The sequence below is a fragment of the Protomyctophum bolini genome, assembly GCF_963924005.1.
Source record: "Protomyctophum bolini genome assembly, chromosome: 14".
Taxonomy (NCBI): Eukaryota; Metazoa; Chordata; class Actinopteri; order Myctophiformes; family Myctophidae; genus Protomyctophum; species Protomyctophum bolini.
Genome location: NC_137875.1, coordinates 36,912,466 through 36,939,353, shown reverse-complemented (window position 1 = coordinate 36,939,353; position 26,888 = coordinate 36,912,466). Strand labels below are relative to the sequence as shown.

The 26,888-nt window shown below is 43.4% G+C and overlaps 1 protein-coding gene across 1 annotated transcript in view; it reads right to left on the bottom strand.

Annotated features, from left to right (window-relative positions):
- srbd1 (S1 RNA binding domain 1) overlaps window positions 1-26,888 on the bottom strand; it is a 91,510-nt gene that overhangs the window by 33,163 nt on the left and 31,459 nt on the right. Inside the window, exons 15-16 of the mRNA XM_080781463.1 lie at window positions 11,060-11,151; window positions 1,973-2,055 (exon numbers count right to left, since the gene is read on the bottom strand). Of these exons, the coding sequence (XP_080637589.1) occupies window positions 1,973-2,055; window positions 11,060-11,151 (175 nt within the window). The remainder of the gene's footprint in view (window positions 1-1,972; window positions 2,056-11,059; window positions 11,152-26,888) is intronic.

Sequence of the window (26,888 nt, the reverse complement as noted above, 5' to 3'; positions counted from 1 at the left end):
ACACACACACACACACACAGACAGACACACATACTGGACCATGTGACAGAAGCACACATGGGTAAATATACACAGACACACATACTCCCAGTAGGCTTATGCTGTGGCTGATGCGCTTTCACTCTGTGTGTGTGTGTGTGTGTGTGTGTGTGTGTGTGTGTGTGTGTGTGTGTGCACGCGCACGGACATGCGCGGGTCAAAGTGACGTTCCATGTCATATCTGTCAGCGCCTGGTGTTTATTTATCCGGTCAGGCGATCGTTTGTTGACCTATAGTCACATGATCTGAGAGTGGGAGTGGCGAGACCAAAGGCCCACCGGAGAGAGCCCGGTCAGAATGTGATGAGAGACACTGGCCTGTGTGACACACACACACACACACACACACACACACACACAAGTTTGATGTACTACAGCCATCCCTTCTTTACCTCCCTTTTCTCAACTCCTCCTTGATGCCCCCCCCCCCCCCCCCCCCCCCCCAATGGACGACTGGTCAACAGCAGCACTGACAACCAACAGTATCTCCCTCATTCTTTCCAACACCTTCTCTCCTTTCCCTTTCTCCTTCCATCATCCCTCCCTCTCATCTCATCGACCCACTCTTTCTCTCTCTCTCTCTCTCTCTCTCTCTCTCTCTCTCTATCTCCATGTTGGACAGCATTTTTCCATGGCCTCTGCTCAAAGCTTTAGCAGAACACGGTTGGATTGGATTAATATCCAGTGTAAATAAAAGTACAAAGCTAATGCTCTCTCTCTCTCACATACTATTACAAATGTGCAGTTGTGTGCAATAATGTTTGTGGGGTTCACTTATTGCATGTGCGCGCGCACGCACGCACACACACAGTAAACACGGGTCGACACATCCAAATATACGTCATGGCCAGTGTCCATTAATTGAATTAGTTGGAACTGTTAGCATCATCTGTTGATACAGGTCTCTGCCAAGTTCTCTCTCCCTCTCTCCCTCTCTCTCTCCCTCTCCCTCTCTCTCTCTCTCTCTCTCTCTCCACAAGAAATCCAAGTCAAGTCAGAGTTTAAACTAGATAAAGTGCCCCTCGGGGCACAGGTCTCCACCAGGGCAGGTCAGGTTGTGGCCTCCTGGTGGCGCTATAATAATAAGCCAATGGTGAAAAGGGTGCCATTTCTTCTGATGCCTTGGATGGCAATTGGATGATTTGAGGCATTTTGTTCCAAAAATGTGTTTTGCAAAAAAAAAAATCCACCTGTTGGTGGCGCTATAACAGGCCAATGTGAAAAGGGTGGGATATATTCCTCCGCCTAGTAGGAACATCTGTAAAAGATTTCACGTAAATTGCACGCTGCATTCATTCATTCATTTGAGGCTTTTTGTTCAAAACGGGCCAATCCTTTAAACTTTGTTAGCCAATCAGGATGGAATATGAAATATCGGACAGATCTGTCTTGAATAGTGATAGTGTGAAACGATTTGCGGGATTTTGGGACAAAATGTGAAGGAGTAATATAAAAAAATATGTTTTACAAAAGTCGGACGGACGCAGTAACCACTTAAACCCTAATTTATACATCATTGTACAGTGGTGTCGAATAGTAACAAATAGTAACGTGAGCTTGTACCATTTTCAAAAAAAAAAAAAGATTTTCTTTGCCTACAGTTAATGACATGCCAAGAACAGTGGATGAAAGTGGTTGAGGCACCAGCTCTGCATGTTGCTGTTACAGCAACAGCTCTGTGTTCTGTATTTGCGTGGTGCAAGTGTCAGTGAATGTGATTACACACACACCTTTGTACACGTCAGGCACTGCAGGCGGGAAGATGGAGAACGTGAAACAAACGTCTCTGTCCTTCTCTCTCCCTAAACAGATGAGTCTGGTCTACTCAGCCTTTCCGTGCTTTCATTTAACTGGAAGCAGATGTTCCACTGACCAGGGACATGGAGCTTCCACAGAAGCAAGAGATCTTATAGGGCTAAAACACACAAACTCACCTGATAAGTTCCAATGCCGAGGCTTTTGGGATCAATCTTCACCAGCTCAGCCATGGGATCTTGAACGCGTCTTCCAATGGACACTGCAAATATAAACATACGTATGAGTATTGAGCTCTGAAATATCAAAAAATAGAATAATAGAATAGAATAATCAAGAAGTTTTATGTATAGAAGAAATATCATAATTCACCTCTACACCAATTACCTGGCAACTATGACATATCTCGTAGATTAAGCTTTATATCAAATATATAAATCTACTTTTAACATTGGCTGCATGGCCCGGTTGCTAGGCAAATTACGATCTTCTTTGGCTGTTCTCTCTGAAAACTATGGCGCTGTCCGTGGTTTTGATCATCCTTCCGATGTTCGGATCCGATTTGTGATTTTTCATCACATCGCAATTAACGTTTCTGGCTAAAGATAAAAAAAGGTGAGCTAATGCTAACATATGCCGTTTCTTACAATAGAGGTCTACGAGAGTGGAAACCGGAAAAAGTAGTAATCTCTCTCCGAGGACCCCCTCTGAAACGAGATGACACATCTCAAGGGGCGTATCCTTTAAATAAAAAATCTAAATAATACATCTTCAAATCTTGTTGGTACAAGCTACCTACCATCTGTGGCCACACGGTGGCTGCAATAATTAACTGTCTGTCTGTGTCCCTTTTGTGACCATATATGTGACCAGATTTGACTGAGGGACTGCAATTGGATTATTTAGAATTTTCATGTCATACGAAAGCAGGGAATCATAGCTTCAAATTTGACATATTGGTTGTTCAGTTTGACCCAGATATGGAGATATGGCTTATAGAGTAATGTCTTGCAGAAAACAGCGAGGTTGAGAAAACAGGCTTGAAAGGTTCACTTCTGTGGGCTCCAACATTACACCTAGCTACATGTTTAAGCATTCATTTCATATTTACATGTCGATTTCAGCTCTGACACTTATTTCAGACATGCTCTAGTATGTGAAGAGTACCTGTGCTATCAACTCATTTTGGATAAAGAGTTTTTCTCCTTTGGTGAAAAGCTGGAGGTTGCACGATGGCATGCTCTCAGTAAAATATGGTCACACATTATGGATATCTTTGTATGTCTGCCTGCCTGTATCCCTTTTATGCCCATATGGAGCTCTCTATATCGGTATGTTCTTGGCCCTTTTATGGTCATATATGGAGATCCCTGGTGTTATCAGTATATGGGCATATGGGCCTGACCATATATGGGGGGGGATCGGCGGTTGTGGAAAGTCCTTGTGCAGTGGTAAATGTCTGTGGAGAATGAAGAGTGCAAGCTGACTGTGAGAAGTGGACTGAATAGTGAATACAGTAAGTAATCAAATGGCAGTTGTAGGCTATAGGGTTGCCATGGCAATCAATTGGCTCAGGCAGTCACTGGGAATTCTACAGGTGTGGGGACTTATAGGCTCATTAGGTCCACTGGCAGAGCCCCTGACCAGAGCCTTACAGTATGTGGGCGGTTCTGGACAACCGTGTATCCGATCAACTGCAAAATACAGTGGAAATAGCTGTGTTATGTACAAGCTCACAACGCGTCACAGCTTGTATATCTGCTATTTTCACTATATTTAAAAAAATGAATCATTGCACATTAATCGTAACCAAGGCAAAGGTTTGAAATAACCGTGATACTGATTTGAAGTCGTGAGCCCGCCCCGCCATCATAAAGTTCATCTTAGGAAAATAAAAATCCACGACAAATTTACCACACAGACGAGTCAACGTTGACACGACCAAACAATGGTCCGTCTCGGGAGAATCCATTAATTAATGGTCGCTTTCATAAACTCGCCATCAAATTGTAGTTATCGAATGAATATGCAAATCCATGCGACTTATAATTACAGAAAATGCTAATTGTCTTGGATATTACGGCTGGCCCGAGGGCAGGCCAATTCTAATTGAGAACAAACCCCTCCTCCCCAGACTCAGCTGCTAGCTCAGACACCTGTCACATAGATGCTGCACACAATGAGTCTCAACTACTGTTGACGAGAACAATGGCTTCCATTGTATAAGCCTGCTAACTTCCCGGGAATAGAAAGCCTGCCGTCTCTATTAACTTGGATTCCTCATCGATGATATCACTGGTAGGCAGGTTTCTGAACTGTCCACAATAGCCCTCCCTGAATAGCAAACGTAGAAATGGATAAAGTGGTTACAATGATATAGTCCAGCAGCCGACAGGCTTCTTTTGTTTAAAGTGGGACATTCGGTATATAGCCCTTTTTTATTAAAATATTGTCTATATACAAACCTTCATGAATACACTTGCTGTCGGTACTGGGCAATCTTTTTTTAAAGGGGTTTCTTGTGACCCTACCATTAACATCCTATGGCAGGCAAAAATGTCAAACTTCCCTTATGCTTTAAAGGACCACTTCATCACTTTTCAACCTATCTTCATATACTAGGTCCTCACTAATAATCATGATACAATGGCGCGACTTTTTTCTACTCAGTCTGTGTCTCATAGGAGGGCTGTGAGCTTCCAGTGACATCATCATTAGGCAGATTATTTTTTAAACAATATTGTTTTACAAAAATGTTTAGATTTTCATTATCGTGAGAACGATGGCTTCCATTTTCGCATTGCAACTTTTCAGGACTAGAAAGCCTTTTATTAGCTTGTATTCCCCATCGATGGTGTCACTGGAAGACGGTTTCTGAACTGCCCACAGCCCTCCTATGAGACACAGACAGAGTAGAAAGAAATTGCGCCATTTTATCATGATTATTAGTGAGGACCTATTATATGAAGATAGGTTGAAAAGTGGTGAAGTGGTCCTTTAAGTAGCATGTGACATGTCAAACTATAGGGTTTTGTCATGACCATCACATTTGTGCTGATCTCATCACATTTGTCATGACGCCTATGGCCGTTTTAAGCCCAAGGAGTGTTCTTTTTGTGCAAAACTAATTATTGGAATGGATTCAGAATTAGTATAGTTTGACATGTCACACATGCTACTTAAAGCATAAAGGAAACTTTCCAACATTTTCACCTGCCATGTGATGTTAACGGTAGGGTCACAATAAACCCCTTGCCCAATACCGACAGCCGCTCAGCCAGTGGATTAATGAATGTACAGTATGTATACTATATAGACAATATTTTAGGCCAATAAAAAAAGACTATAATATAGTCTTTTTTTATTGCCGACTGCCGGACTAATATGATTGTGATGCTGTATTAAAACTCCCCTAGGACGGCCCAGACCCCACTTTGAGAACCAATGGAATAAGCAGCGTAGAGATTTCCAATAGGGAGAATTATGTATACCTACATCTAGCATCTTTAAAGTCTGTTTTTACACACCGTTCGACGTGGATGGCAGTGACTGATGTTTATTCATGCTGAGATCTATTAAAGTACACACTCACGTACTGCATACCCTTAGTGCAACAAATTGTTACAGACAGGGGGCAATCAGTGCCATCCAACTTAGACTGGCATGGTCCTTTAATGACTAAATCCGCGCTGTGAAATGGAGCCAAATGTCTTTTCCATGAAATATGCCATGCAGTGCCATGCAGTGACAAGGAGAAAAATGATAAACACACTATACACATGTTCGTTCATGCACAGAAAAATATATGACATCACCACACACACACACACACACACACACACACACACACACACGCCGCTCAAATTGCCTTACAGCACATCAGCGTAAAAAGGCGTATATTTAACCACATAAAGGGCGACTACACACATTTTCCTAAAATTGGTCCTCACTTATGCTGTTGATATTATGGTAACATTTCTGTTACCACACCATGATGGCTGTGGACAGTTCAGAAACCTGCTTACAAGTGACATCATCGATGGGGATGGATTTCAGGCTAATAGAAACTGCAGGCTTTCGACGCCTGGACAGTTAGCATGCTATGATAAGAAGACATTGTTCTCGTGTTGGAAATAAAAGCCCTGCCTGGCCGATGATGTAACTGGAAGACAGGTTTCAGACAGAGTCCAGAGATGACAGACAGAGTTGAATAAAATATTTTCATGAGCATTCGTGAGGAGCAATTATAATGTGATTTTCGTTTATTTATTTTATTTTTTTAAATATTCGCATACTAATGATATCCCCAAAATAGGGATGCCAAGATGATTAATTAGTGGTTAAAGTGAAATAACAATATCCAACTGACACCATCAGGGGGACTCTGATACCATGCAACTGGCTGTACAGTAAACAGGACTTTACCCCCCGTCATCGTCAACTATACACAGTATACAAACTATCAAACCTCTAGTAAGGATTTGCTGTATTCGTTTTTGGACTTGAACTCACAAGCCCAGAGGGCCCTACCCTGAAATTATAGATCATATAGGGATATTATCCATCTATTCATTCCTTCTATCCATCCATCTAATCCAATGTTTTTTTATGTCTTTCCTCGTGTATCACACAATAATTCCCCCTGGGTTTCATGAAACGACTGTTATATACAGTAGTTTGCTGCTACTGTACTGCACTGTATACATTCTCCCGCTGCAATGCCATCAACATGCATTTCCCTCCAGCTCAGGAGAATAGAATAGATTCATCTCATCTCATGTCTTAGATGTGTTTGGATACTATACATACTCCAACGTTTGACACGGGTCACACAGCGTTGCTTGAAAATTATACATTAATTTCTATGATCAGGGGGCAGAGGGAGTGTGTATTGAATCGAGGCTTGTCCTCCTCTCTTTTGGCTGTGGTGGGGAGGCTGCAGCCTGAGATAATATTTAGACAGGGATGGAGTTTCAGCCCTGGCCTTGCTCACTGCACCACCAAAACCCTGCTCTTCTCTTCTCTCCCCTCTCTCTCTCTATCTATCACTCCCCGTTTAAACCTTCCTCTTTCACGTTTACTATCCCGTCTTGCGCACGCCGCCTTTTAGTATGGATCTGATTTGTAAATGGAGCCCTGTGCAATTCCCCAGCAGTTATTGAACTTTTACGAGCCAAATAAAAGTTCTAGGGAAGGCAGAGGAGCAGAGAGGTAGAAAATGAGCGGAGCTCTGGGAGACAGGCATATTATAGAGAGGAGCAGAACAATATTCTGCTGAACGGAACAGAATAAAATGCAATAATGCATTCATGTAAATGTATTAAAAGGGCAAAGGCCAGGATACAAATGTTATCCAATCAACCGGTCTGAGAGGACTCCACAGATCATTTATCAGCTTGAATTTTATTAGTGTTTCTGTTTCATCACCGGTTTCGAGTGTCCTTATTGAAGCAGCAATAAAAATGTTGACTCAGTCCACGTTGTTCTCTCTCAAGAAACTCAGATAGCACTCTGTGTACTATCAGAGCATTCTGGCGTGTGTCTCAGTTTTATGCTGACATTTGTTGCAGTAAAAGTATCAAAGTCAAATGAACGAACTGCATTTAAATTAACAAACTGATTGAAAATCGAGGTCCAGAATTGTCTTGAACCTACATTTGTTAGAAGGCATCGTAACATTTAGAAGCAACAAGAGGGGGGATTATGTTTAAAATGACAGCCAACCTCCCCATGGTGTATTTGTTTAATTTATATTTCATCTCACGATGGTGCCAATCGCTGAAAACAGCAGATCAACAACCTCTCAACTTGTTTAGATCGGCTGTTTTGGTTAAGAAACACATTTGTACGACAAAGTATAAGTCAGGCGTTTGGCCGTTTATGCTTAAAGTCTGTGTTCCATTGCACCTAACATTTAGAAAAGTATATTGTGCCTGCAGCTGTAACTATTTTCCACGTGGCTGTATAGGAGGCAGAGATGTCTCTGTCTGTCTGTCTGTATTTGGATGTGTGTGTGTGTGTGTGTCCAGATCTAATCTCACAATACACTGGACCGTCAAACAGTGTTCACACAAATGTATATATTTTTTATAATGGAAGTCAAAGGGGATCTGATTGACACACACACACACACACACACACACACACACACACACACACGCACACACACACACACACACACACACACACACACACACACACACACACACAAACTGTAGCCTCCTTGCCTATAATGACCACAGCATCTAAAGCTGCAGTGCACCCAACTCATTTTACGCCTGTCCAAAAACCATGGCTGTGAGCTTTCTCATGGCTTTCATTAGGAGTTTTAAAAAATATGGTCCTCAGCTCTGGGTGACCACAGGAAACTAGTGAGGGATAATCCACCGTCGTCTGAGTTATGGCTTTTTATAGAGGAAGTCTGCTGGAAACATTCATTCTCCAAAAACTTCTGTTTGATTTCTTTTTAACCCATTATGGGCGGTCACCCCTTTTGGTGTTTTTAAAGCATTCATGCTTTAGCTATTGAAAAATAGCAGATATATATTCTTTCAGAGCGAACATTTTTAACTCAAAATCTTTGCTTCTGGGAGGTCCCTGGAACTACCTATTTTCAGATGGGGGTCGGCGACCAAATGCATATCATTTTTGGGGTCCTTGACATGAAATATTGAGAACCACCGACATAGAAACATGAGGTTTTTTCCAGAAAATTGTCATGATTTAGAAGACATTTCGACGTCAGGTCTAATTGGGTTAACACGGTCCCATTTCTTTGGGGATCGTGGCATTTCTGCTGGGTTTAGTTGGTGTGTACAGTGTGGACTGTGGAGCGATTCGAGGAGGAAGCAAGCATGAGAGACGGCAGGAGGAAAGGGATACAAAGAAAGGAGTTCAGACAGAGTGACACATTATTTCCATCTCTGAATTTGATTAAATTGTTTTCTCCCAATTTAGTCATTATTATGCCAATCTCCGATTCCTTGTGTATTCTATTCGTCTTGGCGTCTTGGCCAGGTCTCACTGGTAAATGAGGTCTCGAACCTCAAAGTGACTGTCCTAGTTAAATGCAGGTTACGTATATACACACTACAGTTAGTCCTATAGGAGAGCACAGACAATCTGTGACCGTGACGTGTCATCTCGGATACATGTCAATCGCACCTGACAGTGTTTTACGTATTTCTTCTTGATTCTAATGGTCATGTATTCAATTTATTCTCATATTCTAGTACTTTCTCGATGTAATTCTTTTATCATGTTCTTATACTATGTTTTTATACTCTGTCTTTATACGTTGTTTACTGTGAAGCACTTTGGTCAATTCCGGTTGTGTACTGTAAATGTGCTATATAAATAAAGGTTGATTGATGGATTGATTGATTGATTGACAGTGAGGAGGAGTTTCACCGGGAGGACATAACACATGTTGAGGTACTTGACCTTGTATAGAAATGCATAGAAATAGTCATCTATAGGATCATAATTAACCAATAACCTATCATCAGTCTAACAGTAGAATAAACAAAGGAAATCTGTACATTAGAAACTCTAGACACTATAGGATGCCAGGTCAATAATGACATGGCATCTGTCTACATAACATGCTTATCTAAATACATAAAATAAGAGTGCCTTTGCATAAGCCTGAAAGGTCGTCATGCTACGCTACGGGCATAGTCTGAAGAGGTGAGTCTTCAGACTATATGGGGGAAGATTGGCGGTGGGCAGGAATGTGTACTCCTGCACCATGCGCCCAAGCACTGTTGGATTATCTTTTTTGTTTTGGGGCACTTCCACCCTCTTTGATCACTTTCCTCTTGGACTCCTCTCTTATTCCTCACACACTTTTCACTTATCAGAGACAGCGGCCATTACGTTTCCGCATAATGTTTTATGTATGACATTATGAACGTGGATACTAATAAATTAATACTATAAATAATTCCTCAGTATATATCAAAACGGCTTTCACTCTCGCTTGAGGTGGGAAAAGTCTTCTGTCAGTGTAGGAGTCGGTGGCATAAGAAACTTGTTGAGTATAGCCTCACTAGCCTGTCATGGCCAGACTAATAATAATAATAATAACTAATGTAGACATTAGTCTGGAACTTCGGTGTGGTAGATTTCTTCATCAATTTAATCGTTTCTTCGTCAATTTTCGGCCAATGTTAGACAAACGTGTATTGTATAGTTTTGTTGATTACTTTTGATTCCACAATCTTAAATCCTTGCCACTTCACTGTAGTTTTGCGGAACACGTCATGTGGGGACCCTCATGAGGGTTTGATAACCCCATTTCAAGATGAACCCTACTGATTCTGGTGGCCAGATCACATGGCCATTCCTCAAGTGGAATACAGTATCACCCTGCAGTATAAAATACATGCCACTATGTAACTCTCACTCTGCCACTGATCATTCAGACATTTCTCGGTCATATCGGTATTGGCTGATGTTGGCCTTAAAACGCAATATCGGTATCGAACCGATATATCAAAATAATATATTGGTTTTAGCCGATATTTTATTTTATAATATATTTTTTTAATACATTTTTAAAAAAGACTGAAAAAGCCTTTTTTGTAAGATGATGAAGGCAGCAGATTAATTATATCAGTGTTTTCTGGGGAGGTTTCGGAAAGGTTCAACAAGTTGGAACAGTTTTAAAATACAAATACTTCATTCAAGCTGTTTATGTTGGGATATGGGCCAACATTTCAATAACGGTGCATCTCTAGTTTTTGGAATAAAGAGGCATTGTTCTTTCAACTTCAGTGTTCAGAAGCTTTTTTGCAGAATTGACAAACACATTTTATAGTTGTAATGTCTCTCTGTGATTTCATATTGCCCATCCCCAGAATTATCTTTTTGTAGCCTCATTAGCCCATTTTGGCCGGGAACCCCTTTCGTTGTTAGCATTATGTTATGCTTTAGCTATTGACAAATAGCAGAGCTATTTTAGAAAAATCGAAGAACGACTGACATAGAAACAGCTTTTTCAGAAAACCGTCAGGATGTAGAAGACATTTTTAGAATCTGATCTCAGGTCAGAATGGGTTAGCAAGACTACTGAGGTTGGCAAGTGTCTGATCTGATCCGTCAGTGTTTGATCCGGTTAGGTGTACAAAGCAGCATAATGGCCTCTATAGAGGCTGCTAGCAGGGACTTCTTCTTTTGACTTCTTTTCCATGGAAATTGATGCCATTCAGATTATTTTTTATAGCTCGCACAACCAATCAAAGTGGGGCGTTTGTTTGTCTGACCTGCGCTCCTCAGGTTAGGGTCCAGGTCTGGCATCTCCTTCACGGCCTCCGGACTGACGCTGTAGATCGATGCTCCCGCCTCGTTGGTTATGCTGGTGGAGGGGGGGGGGGGGGGGGGAGATTACATTTTAGTTCTGCCAACTTGAGATGATGACACATCGTCAGCTTATCTGCTGTCTTGTGTGGCACTATACTCTGTGTGCCCAGAGTCGTCTCCATGTATGGGCATGTTACATTTACATGACACCCACCGTCCCATGAACCCATGAAGCAATTTTAATATAAGTGCCCACCGGACTGGCACTGAACACAGCAGAAATGTTAGTGTAAGATTCCATGGGCCCTGTGCTGACAAGGTGCCCTCCAAGATGCCATGTGGGTTGTATACAGTATAATTCAATATCAAGTGTGATATGCTGTCATAGAACACAGATTTCTAAGAAGGGGCTCCACTGCTGGTGACTGTGCTTCCCTTCAGCTCCAGGGTGAGAACTTTCACTCAAAGCATAAAACATGCACGCAGCCACATTATTTTTGGGCACCGTCGCCGAGTGGCCTAATAAAACTAACCCTGACACTATAACATTATAACAGTCTCCTGCAGCCAAGAAACATTACAAAAGTTGTTGTTTTTTCCACACTGTGGTTTACATTGCCGGGCTTGTTTTGGGAAGCATGCCCATTTGCATTGCCACGAAAAACTGCCTCTTTTTTACATTAAAAGCATTTACAGCTGAACCATGGACAATCTAACAACATCACACTCTGTGTGTTATAAAACACAGGCCAAATCGTCCAGCAGAGCACGTCTGTGTGTTCATTGCCCATACAATCCGTGTGACGCAACTGCCATCTAGAGGCATGTTGAGTGTACTGCTACATTGCTAAAAAGTTGTTACCAAGCAATCAGCATGATAAACTGAACAGTGTTGGTACTCATAACCTCAGGGAATTAAAAGAAAATAAAGAAAAAGAAAAGCGTGCGGAACTGAAGAACCAAATAGGTTCTGAGCTGAGGATCAGGAGAAGAGCATTATGTTAGACTTTAGCTATTGAAAAATAGCAGATCTACAAGCTCGTAGCGTGGCACTCGGTGAAGCGCTATGAGCTTGTAGATCTGCTATTTATTTATTTTTAATCGTGAAAATGTTCCGCAAATCTTTGAATAATATACTCTTTCAGAGCCAACGTTTTTAACTCAAATCTTTGCTTCTGCATGGGGGGTCCCTGGAACAACAACAACACATTTTCAGACGGCGGCCGGCGGCCAAATACAGATAATTCTGGGGGTCCTTGACATGAAAAAGGTTGAGCACCGCACAGAAACATAGGTTTGTATGGGATTTAGAAGACACTTGTAGAATCCTTCCCAGGTCAAAATGGGTTACTTTATGGCAGCAGCAGTCTCTGACAAACGGGACGTGTTTCGGCTACTCTGGCCTTCATCGGCGTCTGCCTCGCCTATTGTGTTGCAGTACTTAAATATGTCAATCACATTTTCAAATGAATACACCGTATAACAACAGTGCAAACATGCCTCAACAACAATCATAATAATATATAAATAAAAACTCTAATTAAATCACTGTCCGCTTGGAGAGTTGCCTTCCCCCGTTCCCCTCCCAAATATTTAATATCTATAGCGTTGTGTTTTATGTCATGAATGTGACCTAATTGGACATGAACGCACATTGGCATGGATACAACTCCTTATTGTTAATGTATTCAGTTTTTTTTTTTTTACAGTATGGGCCGCTTATCCTTCATGGCCGAGGCACAACAATGCTACTGATATCCCGTGTCAGTGGTCACAAACAGCACCCATCCTGTCACATTAGGCCTATTGCTGTGGCCCACAAGATGGGTGGACGGAGAGAGAGAGAGAGAGAGAGAGAGAGAGAGAGAGAGAGAGAGAGAGAGAGAGAGAGGGAGGAAGGGATGTGAAGGAGACGGCATGCAGAGTGGGGGGGTCAATTTCTTCAGGGATGACAGATCTGGTGAGGGTCACCGCCTGCCTGATTTAACATGACCCCCCCCCCACACACACACACACACACAATTTGTGCGATGAAATGAAATCTTTGTGACAGTCACGTCCATCGCGCACACATAAATGAACCCTCGATATATACGCAATGGTGTCTTGAGACGACGTGTTGCGATTTGGCACTATTATGATACAATTGAATTGAATTGAAGCGATACAAATTTTCAACGCGATATAAAATGTGTGGCTAAGACGGCGCCATATACAGTGTGTCATATTAGTATTATTACTATTATTATGATGACATTGGCATGTTCCGTTTAAACACATAGGGTTTCAGCAGTATAACCCCATATGTGTTTATTAATTAAATGATTTCCTTTACATTGTTGAAAAATACAATGAAAAGAAAAATACGTCGCATATATCAGTAATCAATTATATACAGTATGTATGTAGGCCATTTTATTGACCCATTTGGAGAGTTCCATATACCGTAGTCCTATATACACAAACGCGCACATATACAATCCCAGGGGCTCAATGGGTGTGGCGTTAACAAGAAGTGGCACAGATCTTCTGACGAGAATTACATTTCAATCAGCTTGTCCTCTCTGGCTCCCCGTGCACCTGATGGTGGTTACGCCTCTAACGAGCACTGGCAGCTGACCTTCACAGAGGTCAACGCTGAACTGGTCATTAACCCCCCCCCCCCCTCCCCCCACCCCTCCCACATAACATGTACCGTATACATGTGCACAAAGCGCGCGCACACACACGCACACACACACACACACACACACGCACACACACACACACACACACACACTCGCCCGTGCGCGCAAACTAACCGGAAACCTCGACACACATAGAGTATAGACAGGCTCACGCACACACATACACTAAAGCAGGGGTTCTCAACACGTGGGTCGTGACCCCTCGGGGGGGGGGGTACCCCAGATGATTAAAAAAATATGTTTTTTTGCAACTGAATGGCTGGAAAATTGAAATTGAGAGTTTACATGTAGTACACATGGTGCATGCATAAACTTTTCTTAATGATTATATCTGGTTTTATTTATTATAGGCCTATATGTATAATATATGATGTATTTTCTCGAATTATTAAGGTTATTGTAGCTGTCAATTTGTATCGGGGGTGGAGAGGGGGGGCGGGGGTCGCGAGACATGCAGGCCAAAGCATTTCCCGGGAGGTCCCCAACCAAAAACGCTGAGAACCCCCTGCACTATAAAGGACACTATATAGCACGCACGCACGCACACACATCCCTCTCACATCCTTGCCCCAGTAGTAGACACCGTATAGGTTCAGAGGCCCACTGCACGTGTCTGAACTAATTAGGCCTGCCACTGGGCCTGCTGGGTAACAGCACTGTCATGGATACAGCTCAGAGCCTCTCGGACGCTGCAGCGTGCACGGCGACAGTTTGGATCACTGCCATCCCAGCAGAAGGTTGTCTGTGCCCGCGCTCTCTGGCCTAAGTGGTTGAATGTATACACCCCGCGCCATGCCAACGACCAAGCCAGGCACGACATGCTCACCGGCGGAGACAGCGACAACACAAAGGGCCTGCCTTAAAGCCCCTGTCCCGTCCTGGGGCAAAGTCATGGGCAGGACGCCCCCCCTGTCTGTCCAGCTACAGTATACCTCTCTGAGAGACACCCTGGGGGGCCCGCCTGACACACACACACACACACACAGGCCCCTCTTTACCCCTCAAGACCACTGACATTGGAAGAGATGGATACACACTGATACTTCATTATAGCCCACTGACAGTCAGTCAGTCAGTCAGTCACACACACGCGCACACAGCCACGCGCGCGCGTGTGCACACACACACACGGTCAAAATCTTAATTAAAACAGCTCATCATATCTCCCAGAGAGCAGAAGGGGGTGATATCATCATCACAGTAACTCGATACAGAGGACAGAGAAAAGGGCAGGGTAGGGAGGGAGAGAGGGAGAGAGAGAGAGAGAGAGAGAGAGAGAGAGAGAGAGAGAGAGAGAGAGAGAGAGAGAGAGAGAGAGAGAGAGAGAAAAGAGAGATGAATGAAAGCAGGAAAGTTGTTTTGGGCGAGGATGGAAGGACTCTTAAATCATCTTTAAAAGAAAACTAAAGACTTTGAAACCAAAAAGCTTAAAAAACATTGGAAATCTGCAATACCTGTATGCATATTGTTCCACAAAGCACGTGTGCTGTACTAAACTTAAGCCAAAGAAAAAGAAGAAACGTATAGGGATAATAAATCAAATTTACTATCCATCTTTCTTAGCTTGAACCTCAAATTAAACACACATTCTCCTTTTGCACATTTCTTGATCATCGCGTCCGTCCATACCCCACACACAAGGCAAGATGTGGCCTAATGCAAGATCTAATTCTGTCCAAAGCCCTCTTTTCTGGTTCCCCTCTTCAGTCACCTTCTCCACTTTCTAAGCAAATATAGAAACGTTTTTTTTTTGTTGAACAGACGTGAATTTTATTCCGTTCACCCCGAGTATACGTACGGTAAATTGAATTTTCCCAAAGCTTTGAAGAGACGGCGCTAACTCAAGCCAACCTGAACACATGGCCAACAGGATCTGTGGAGTGGCAGTATATAGAGCTGTCTTCAGGTCCGGATCTTCAAGAGACATGAGTTTTCAGAAACTGAGCACACCATTTGACCTTTAGAATTTCATTAACATATTGCCGGTGTGTCATCAAGACTGACTTCTGTTCCGTCTTTAAATATAGATACCGTGCAGCAGTACTTTGTGGACTATGTGGATTTCACAGAAAAGTTAATGACTTTTTGCATTAACACTGCACCTCATCTGAATGTCTAAAATGGAAAGTCGACGGAAACCAGTTCAAAGACAAAATAAACAGTTTTATATTCTATAAATGCAATCACGTCTGCGGCACGTTGTCAATGCATGCAGACTCCACTGACGACCAGAGCCACTGAAGGGAGAGTTCTGCCAATGAAGGGGCAGAGAACAGCCCAGGCAAAGTCTATGTAGAAGACCGAAGGAGAGAGAGGGAGATAACCTACAACCTGAGCACTCACAACCTGAGTACCACAACCTGAGCACTCTGATCAATAACCTGGCCAATGCAGAGTACCACAACCTGAGCGCTTCGTCATGCGTTTTCCCTTTGCGGTAGATAAATCTCGCTTAATTTCCTAAAATAAAATACAAATAATAAACCTCATTGATGGCAATAAGATGACATACTTTTTTTTTTTTTTTTTTTCATGAATCAAATTAATTAAAAAGTTCATATTTTGTGTTAACTCTCAGGGGCAAGTCACAAGTTATGGGAACAATTTACAGCATAGTCAAATAAGAGTAAGCCTGAATATAGCCTTCAGTAGTTAAGTATAATTATTTATATATACGAAACATGACTGCTCTTAACCCATTTTGGGCGGGATCCCCTTTTGGTGTTTTAAACATTATGTTACAATTTAGCTATAGCAGATCTACAAGCTCATGGCGCGCTACGAGCTTGTGGTTCTGCCATTTTTTTAAAAATCGTAAAAATGTGGCGCAAATCTTTGAACATATATTCTTTCAGAGTGAATGTTTTTAACTCGGGTCCAAGTGGGTTAAGTGTTGGTGACTCATAATAACAATGTTAACTTATTGTCATCGTCTTGAACTTCACTGTGTCGCAGAGAGAGAATTCCAACATAATATCAAACGTACGTACATGCACACACAACCCAGACCCATGTCCCAGTGGCTCAAACAGCGTGGGTCCATTGTTCAGTCAGCTGAAAACGCCTGTCCTCGGGGAAACTAATTGAGGGAGGGAGAGTCCCTTACGAACACAAACGCGTGCACCCACAAACACACGCAGATACAGCACACGTCGTGTCTGAAAAGGATGACATTTTTCACAGGGAGAGCGTCCAAATGGCAGGTGTCAGAGGCCGTCAGTCTCTAGCGAGGCGCTAGGAGGCAGGCATGCACACACACACACACACACACACACACACACACACACGCACACACACTCAACTGCCAGCGCGAGGCACGTCTGAAAAGAGCAAAGCCTCACAGACACTCACGTCAATCTGGGAAGAGGGCTGGGCAGATGTACACTTGTCTCACACCCACCCTGCACACACACACACCCACCCACACACACACACACCCACACACCTTCACATGCAGACAAGCAGTGGAGTGAGCGCACACACACACACACACACACACACACATCACACATGTTGGTCACGTCACACGCCAGGAAGCAGCAGAGAACAGTAGCACCCTGAGGGGAGGATGACAGAGAGACGAGGGAGCGACAGAGAGTGACCACCATTGGGGTGGTGAGGTGGGTGGGGGACCCGCCACCACCTGCCAGTGCCCAAAGGCACATTCATACTCCAGGTTTGAGGTGATCACCGCAGTGTAGTTTTTTTCACCGCGGTGTAGTTTTGTTTTTTAACGATGGAGTGCCGTGATCTTTTTCCACCCTTAAACATGATCATCAGTTCTTATTGTTATATATTTTTTTAATGTGTTAAAATGATGGTTTTATGTGGACACACCCACCAGTTCATTAGGTATGCATGAGTTTAACCACCCACCTAATCCAGTCCCTCAGCCTCCTCCTTTAAGACTACCCACTTGTCCTAGTCTCTCCCCCTCCTTATAAAAGGACAGCTCTGCCCTGTTGCAACTGACAAACAACAAAATGACAAATTGGTGTCTGTAATGTAACAAAAACAATTAGTTTGATAGATCATTTAGCATGAATGATTTGCCAATATACTGTAGGCTATTGATTTCCTCCAGCTAAGCACCCTGGCATTGAAACTGTCCTTTATTGACACAAAACACTTGCAGCTCTGCCCTATAGGCACATGATGCCCTGGACAGAAGACTCTCCACTCTTCTATTGCTCTGATCAAACTCAATTTACAACATGAATATGCCGTTCCTCAAGTTCTGACTGCGTTGACTTTCAGCTAAAGTCGCGTTGCCAGATTTAAAGAAACAAGTGGCCAGGAAGTGTGGTGTGGTAATGTGTGAAATGACTGTTTGAAAATCTGTCACAGTTAGGCACAGAGCAGCAAACTGCGCCGTTCAGTTCACACGTGTGTATGTGTCAGGCAGCTCCGCCCACATAGGTTGTCGTATTTAAATATATATATAATGAGGGGGAGGTGCGTGTGTGTGCGTGCAATAGCAATATCATTGGCCGTTTGACTGTCAATTAAGGGTTCAGCCTGCAGGAAGAAACCCTAAATGCAAAGTTAAGACACCATTGCACATACAAACGACTCCAGGGTGTCTAACGAAGTACTGTCACCTCATAGACACATGAAAAACTGGGAAAAATAACAAACATTGTGGCACTCCATCTTTAAGGGTTAGAAAACAACAACATTACCCAACAACCGACAAGTCATTTCACTCTGGAGCTAGCACCTCTTTCACTGATTGGTCTAGAAGTTGGGTGGGCTTGGTTTAAGAAAAATGTATAAAAAATAGCAAAAGCACCAAACTAGACTGTTAAAGCATGTTATTATGCTTTCTATGGCATAGGCAGCTCCCGGCAGGATCCGTCGGGAGAATCTAGACGCAGCTGCGACATGACCCATAATTAATTAGAGCAACAGAGAGAGAGGAGTGTGTGTGTGTGTGTGTGTGTGTGTGTGTGTGTGTGTGTGTGTGTGTGTGTGTGTGTGTGTGTGTGTGTACGTGTCGTGTGTGTGTACGTGTCGTGTGCGTCAATTTAACAAAGGTGCAGACGATCAGAAATCAGAGAGTGATCAACGTTTGCGCTACTCTATGCCGATAAGAAAGTGGACTCGGTCCCAGACTTTTTTTCTTTCTCCCTGGAAATAAAAACGTCTAACCAAACTACAAGCACCACAACACATCACGATAGGACACGTTTTTTCCCCCTAACTTTACAAGCTTTACTTACTTTTATTGTGGACCTACATACTACATAGCAATGTTGTTGTATCTGATCCTCTGTAATTACGAAAACTGTATGTGACTAAAGCAAGGTAGCTCAAGGCGGTAACTCCGACGGAGCACTAGTCCGACATGCGGGAACCGCTCCAACATGCGCTGCTCCCGTGCTTGCGGTTATGGTTAGGTTAGGGATTGAGGTATAGGTTGTCGTTTGTCGGACCAATGACTAGTCTGAACTAAGTACTGCCCATCGGCACCCGCTCAAACATGTTAACGTTGGCCTGCGATCCAGCGAGGTTCCTCTGACACCAACTGTATATAGACATCCAGTCTCTCCGGCTGACCGCCACTTTCTCCACCCCATCTGTCAAGAGTAATTAAGATGGAGGTTGAACAGAGCCTGGCGTATAGGATAATACGACCAGATTCCTTGTTTTGTCTGACGCAACGTGCAAAGCAAGTGTTTTAGCTTATTGCAACCACAGGTCGTGCATTTCCCGTCAGTGCACGGACCGTCCGTTAAGTCACCCCACGCCTCCATTATGGTCACGCATTGTGACATCACGTGACATCATCAGGGATCTTCATATATGGGCATTTATGTAGTTGTGACGTAGACAACATCGCCAGGGGCCCTTCCCCATATATGTGAATGTCAATATATGGCCCTATCATTTCCGTGGGTTCGTTGGTTCGTTCATCGCCTAAATCTGCATATATAGAGCTGACCTGTTCTGACATTCCATATGTTGATCCACCCACCCCCACCCGTCCTTCCTGTTCTAACATTCCATAATGTTGATGTAACACGCTCCATATATGGCCAGTACGGAATTCATTCCATATGTCGATCTGACCCCCCCATGCCAAAGCGCCAGCGTCTGCTGTCCCTCAGGCGGATGCGTGCACGCTACCTCGTCCTTTAGGGCTTCTCGCCCTCAGGGCGTCTTACTGGTACTATACAGTATACATACTTATGTTATTACAGTATGGACATGGATTTCGATTTGGGAATGCTGGTGAATTTACGGAGGCATTTTCATTCTGCAATGCAGTGGTGTCTGAACCGGATCCTTATAGTTACACACACGCAAAGTTCAGAAGCCAGTTGAGATGCAATGTTTAATTAGTCCATAATAATGTCAGTGACAGGGATAACCTTGCCTTGAGCCTCATTGTCCTCCAACGGAATTAAGACACAGCTCACACACAGGCATTGCCATGGCTCTACATCCATCTAGCCATCTATCTGTCCATCAATCCACCCCTCCGATCCTCCCCTGCCTTCGGTGAGACCAGTTCTCCTGCTCCCTGACACAGTGTCCTCCTGTCCCCAGGCCCACGCCTGGACACAGGACATGACACACACACACACACACACACACCCATCAGCAAGCCTGTGAATACAATATGATCTCATCCCAAGATTCCCAACCAGGAGCATGTTAACAGGGAGTGAAGTGAGCCCCAGTCAAGGACACTGTGCGTGAGTGTGTGGTTTGCTCAGTGAAATGTCCATAACAGCAGTCACCCTGATCTCTGGACGGGGACACACACACACACACACACACACACACACACACACACACACACACACACACACACACACACACACACACACACACACACACACACACACACACACACACACACACACACACACACACACACACACACACACACACACACACACACACACACACACACACACACACACAATGGGTAATGTGCGGACATTTAGGTCAGGCCGGTCAAGCATCCAGAAGTGTCATGGTGGACGACTTTAGTACTTTAGTACAGCTTACTACAGTTGGGGCCAGACAAAATGATCGAGCAAAAACTGTTACGACCAATGGGCTCGCCGCGAGAGGTTGCGTACGGAGGTCAGACTACTGCGCATGTGAGACGATGCGAAGAAGGGGTAAAAAGGTAGTATGTGCTGGGAGCAACACCATGCAAGCGAATCTGATATATAGAACTATGTTTATTGAGCAAGCACAAATCGACACGCTGTAGAAAAACACCTTTAAAAAAAGGACTTAAACAGTGTCAGCGCAGTCAGACATTAGGTAAGTAGCCAGTTAGTGAATAGAAGTGCCTAGATGGCAGATCAGATTGTTACATGCTGACATACAGCTACTGTTGAGAATTCTCCAGACACAGCAGATGTTATTCATGGATAAAGAAAACAACGCCTCCTCCAAATTGAGTGGCTATTAACTACTGTATAATAGCCGATACTGAGCTCACAAACTCACTAAATGGAGTATAGCCGGCCATTAGAACGCCCCTCATAACCAACGTGTGCACATACCCCGATTATATCGTACATCCCTAATAATCGTAGCACTGTATACTATTTGCAAACTGTTAATGACGTACTCAATCAATCAAAACACACCTTCAACTCTATAACATTCCACGCTGTATAACACCCAGCAGGACGCTAGATAGCTGGAGTTTAACCGTGGTCAAATTATGACACATTTCAACATGAATGAATGACATTTTTATTTTCGTGTCATGCCACTTTGGCCCATCCCATATGGGATTATATGACACATTCCACCGAATACACTGAATACAACTGACACTACAGTCCTTCCTGTTCATACATATTTGTACATTATTCGAACAAACAAACAAACAAAAAATAAAACAAAACGAAAATAATCATAACAGGGCCATTTTACATGTAAATTGACCAGGCCTTCTCAAGGAATGAAGCAAAAGAAAAAGTGTACTTTTGAAACAGGCGCTTCAGTCTCTCGAAGTCCTCCAACCACACAAATTCATGGTTTGAGTCTATCTTATTAAAAAGTCTCTCCCTAATGGAGTTGTAGAATGGACAATAAGAAAACTAAATGCATTTCATTTTTTATTTGCTTTAGATCACACAGACTACATAGTCTATCCTCCTCCACCGTGCCTACATATCTACCCGTCTCAATATGCAGACCAAGTATGCCAGCTAATAACATAATAACATGCATAATGCATCACTTACATGACCAATGAAGTGGAAACCAACTTATTTTACCCACCACTGTTCAAAGGTAATCAAATCATACTGCCATTTTCCCCCACTATACATGTGTGTATGGGGTGCCTACTGCCTATCCCTTCTGGGCTTTTTTGCAAGCTTTAAAAAGAAAAAGGGCAAAAATGCTGTGTCAGTTTGACCCTGTGTACTGTACGTACAGTATGTGTCTCACAATGAGGTGTAGCTTCTTCTGGAATGCCATCAATACCCCTTTTTTTCTGAATACACCTGGTGGCCAACCTGCTCTGGTGCTGCAGGTAAACAGAGTGTGAGTGCATATTATGCGCACACGCAAAAGGATATCTCCCTGTAGGAGAGGTCACATAATTCCCTACAAAGCAAGAGGGGTGACTCAGTGAATGAGTCTACTCAAAAGAGGGCTACAGAGACCGCACGCACATGCACACACAGAGTCGGAGTTAAGGAAGTCCCGCAGGCTGCCATGCCTGGCTGTCATTCTAGCTGAGCAATCAGGCAGAAGAGAGGGAGACAGAAAAAACGAGAGGAGGGGTGCGTTAGAGGCAGTGATGGGGTAGGACGTGTGTGTGTGTGTGTGTGTGTGTGTGTGTGTGTGTGTGTGTGTGTGTGTGTGTGTGTGTGTGTGTGTGTGTGTGTGTGTGTGTGTGTCTGGGTGACATGATGAGGGCTCAGGGGGAGACACAAAGCAGACGGTGCAAATGAGGCCGAAGTCTTTAATGAAGTACAACACTGTCAAATGAGAGAAGAGAAGAGAAGAGAAGAGAAGAGAAGAGAAGAGAAGAGAAGAGAAGAGAAGAGAAGAGAAGAGAAGAGAAGAGAAGAGAAGAGAAGAGAAGAGAAGAGAAGAGAAGAGAAGAGAAGAGAAGAGAAGAGAAGAGAAGAGAAGAGAAGAGAAGAGAAGAGAACAGAACAGAACAGAACAGAACAGAACAGAACAGAACAGAACAGAACAGAACAGAACAGAACAGAACAGAACAGAACAGAACAGAACAGAACAGAGGGGAAGTGTTCTAACGCTGTTCATGATGCTTTCATGTGTGGTCATTTCAGCTAGTTGGAAGGGTGGAAGACAAGGAAGCCGTTCCGTCTGTTTTCTCCACAATCACATACTTGATCTTACAACCTCCTTAAATCTCCTTTCCACAAGCAGTATGCTTCAGCCTTTACAGCCGTGCATGTACATACTGTACAGTCCATATAGTCATGCACACATACGGCCAAAACGCGTCCATTGTCCGTCAGAGGTAAATAATGCATGTGTGCTGGGCAGTGGCTATTCCTTCATTCCCATTAAACACGATGCATGCAAACAAATACAATGTAAAGAAATGCACCGTCCGTGACACACTATAACAACAGGTTCGGCTGTAAAAGTGAAGATAGGACCATTTCTTTAACAGACCATGCACGCCACATACGACGAGGTGCATTGATGGCAGGTGTAAAGTGGGCCAAGCAGCTGTATACGGCCCGGCGCTGCAGCAATTAGGTCAATCTATGTGACGTTAAGACACAGAGCGAAGACCCCCGCCTCTGCCTCGTGGTCATTATTGCCCTCTCGGCGGTGGTGATGTATAGGACTCCGTGTCGGTAGTGGGTCAGGGTCAGCCGTAGGTCAGGTTCGGCATGGGGCGCCAGACCTCATGGGAGTCATAGTCAGCGTCAAGTCAGAGTCGGAGTCAACAACTCCCCAGGCCATTCTGTATACCCATTTTGATCACAGTTTGAAGCTTGGTTATTAATGTTAGAACGTGAAATGCCCAATGTTGCTTCAAGACGTGATCGTCCGACTTTAAAAAGATACATCGATACGTTTAAAAGATCTTTTCGTTTGTATTATTTCCTTTTTTTAAAGTCTTGACTGTCAAAACGTAATCAATATAGCACCTTTTAACCCATTTTGGGGCGGGAAGCCCTTTTGGCTACGAGCTTGTAGGTCTGTAAAAATGTGGCGTGAATCTTTGAATATATATTCTTTCAAAGTGAATGTTTTTAACTCGGGTCTAAATGGGTTAAATTAGAACTAATATAATTTTTGAGTGGTGCAACCACTCCTACAACCAGTAATGTCCGTATGCGCCTTAGAGTTCTCATTTTCTGCCCGAACCCGACCCGGCCCGGCCCGACATTTTAGGGCCGGGCCGGGCCCAAAATATATGCTAATTAGCCGGGCCGGGCCGGGCCTCAGGCTCTGTGATTTTCCGTGATTTTCTTATTTTCTTTTTTCAAAAATGTTATTATAATAAAAATATCAATTCTGTTATTTGTGTAATGTGTAGGCTATATAGCCTACAAGTATGTATTTATTATGAAGAGGGCTGCGCTATGGCGATTCACTTGTGACAGGAGGAAGACGGAGGAGTGGAGGTGGGGGGCATGGAATGGATTACTGACTGCGCAGGCAGAGAGAAGAGAACGGTGGGGTGGTTGTTTATAATGTTTAATGTTTATACCGCTGGCTGGCCTCTGGTTTGCGGCGCACCAAATGAGCTTCAGTTCATAATGCTAAATGTTTTATAAATCAATCGGATTATCACACGATAGACTGCAACATAACAAAAACAGTTGCACTGAGCCATCTCGTTAAACCCAGCTGGCTGCGATGAATAACCTAATCATTAGGCCTAATCAACGTCATATAGTCACCAACGATCCATATTCTGTAGTGTAGTGTATGATCTGACCACGCAATGTTACAGTCCACTGCAGGCTACAGGCTAATGGCTATTTGATTTACAAAATGATTAGTATTATAACCGCCGTCCCTCAGTGCGGCAGCGGCGCTCCTCGTTATATGTGCCCGATTTAAAATAACAGATCTCTAAGCTGTCGAGACACGCCATGAGCGAGTGCATGGATGGTTTGTAAACTTTGTAGGCTATGTTTGTTCTTTTGGACACCGAAGGGGGACGATACTTGGGGTCTTGGACATAGCTTCACTTCAGAGGAAACGGGGAGCTACAGTAGGCTACTCACCAGTCACCAGTGGAAATGGAATCCATTAGAAATTATAATTTCTAATTTAGAATGATATGGAAATGGTACATAAATGAGCTACATAAATCCTTTATTTCGGCGATAAGTCCATTGAACTCCGTTCTCACTCTCACAGACACAGCCTATGTGGCCATGAGCACGAGTATATGACTATAGGGTACCAGTAGGGAGCGCCAGAAACAGAGAGAGGGATAGTGCTGCAATGTTGCCTGCTAATGAGAGAGAGAGAGAGAGAGAGAGAGAGAGAGAGAGCTGCACCACTCAGTTCACACGGGTGTGATTTTTTTGTGACTAGTAACTGATGGAATACTTACTAGTCTGGAAAAAAGTATGCTACAAGTGGCTAATGGTTAGCAGCTAGAGCGTTAGGGAATACAGTAAGTAATAAAACAACATGCCAAAAGAAGAAGCCTTTCGCTAACACAGCCCAGATGGCACATATCTAAGCCTGATGTGTAAGAGTGATTCCACTTCACAGACTCTTTAGGAGTAAAGGGTGTGAAACCCAGACATCACAGTGAAGGAAATGGGGAAGCTATAAAGAGAGATAATGAGAGCCTACACCCTTAACAAAGATGTGCTCTTTCTGAAGAGTCACACGAGGTGGTTTTATGGACAATCTATGGTTCTGTAGATCACTTTAAAAAATAAAGCGGGGCTTAAAGGACCTTTTATCAGTTCCATACTTTTTGGAACTGGTCTGCAAAGTGAGCACAACACTCTAGCACTCAGTGTGTCTGAGAGGACACTGTGTGAGGAAGGATGGGTAGTGCATGTGGGAGGAAAGATTGGAGGGAAAGAAGATATTAGACTTCCTAACATGGACAACTGGAACTCCAAATTGAAGACCCCTTAAGTTCTCTAATGGATAATAATGAGGATAGCCCACAGCTACAGCTACACATAGGACACACTAGCTACACTAGGACAGGAATCCTCTTTTTCTTTTGAGTGGTGCAACCACTCCAAGGAACAGCAACGTCCGTGTTCAACCGTGTGTTGGTTCATGTGTGTGACTATGAGCACCAGTACCAATGAGTACCAAAAGTGGCACTGTTGTGCCAGAAACAGAGAGAGAGAGAGATATAGTGCTGCACTGTTGCCTGCTAATGAGAGAGAGAGGGGGGGGGGGATAAGATAGTAATCTTGCGGCGATAATACACTTGAGGCGGTGTACGATTCATAGTATGGTACAGGCATGCAATATCCACGCATGCAGGTACACAGAAACGAAAACTCTGAAAGCACACACATCAATTATTATACATGCTGGACAAATAGAAACCACACGCACTAGAACATGCTTCCATACTAGACTAGTGTATTGCCACGAGGTAACGGTTTGACCATGAAGCCCTTCGTCTGGACAAACACGCACATACCGTACAGACAATGTGTGAGTCTAAACCCAATCAACTTGAGTGACTCCAACATGCTCTTGTAACAGCAGAACAGCAGCAACCATACGTACAACAGCTAGAATCAAGAGAATCAAGCACGTTCAAGCTTCATCTTCCACCCCTATGGAGCTCGCACAGCAGTGATGTAAATAGGTTTTCAATGTAATGAGTAGTGGGTTGCAGGGATGGTCTTTTAGATGAGTCCCAGGGACATTTGATGAGTCCCACTTCAACGACGTTAGGAGTCATATAGTTTACAAATTGCAGCATTTAACTCATTTTATATGGTTATAATGTGGTTATATTGTGTAAAGAAAACAGAAGAAGAAATGATTATTATACCGGTAACTGAAGCTAGCAAGATAAACTAGTGGTCAGGCCTATGAAAACAAGCACAAATGAAAATAGCAGATCCACAAGCTCGCAGTGACACAAACTACTTTCCGATGGATGTCTGTGGACATTTACATA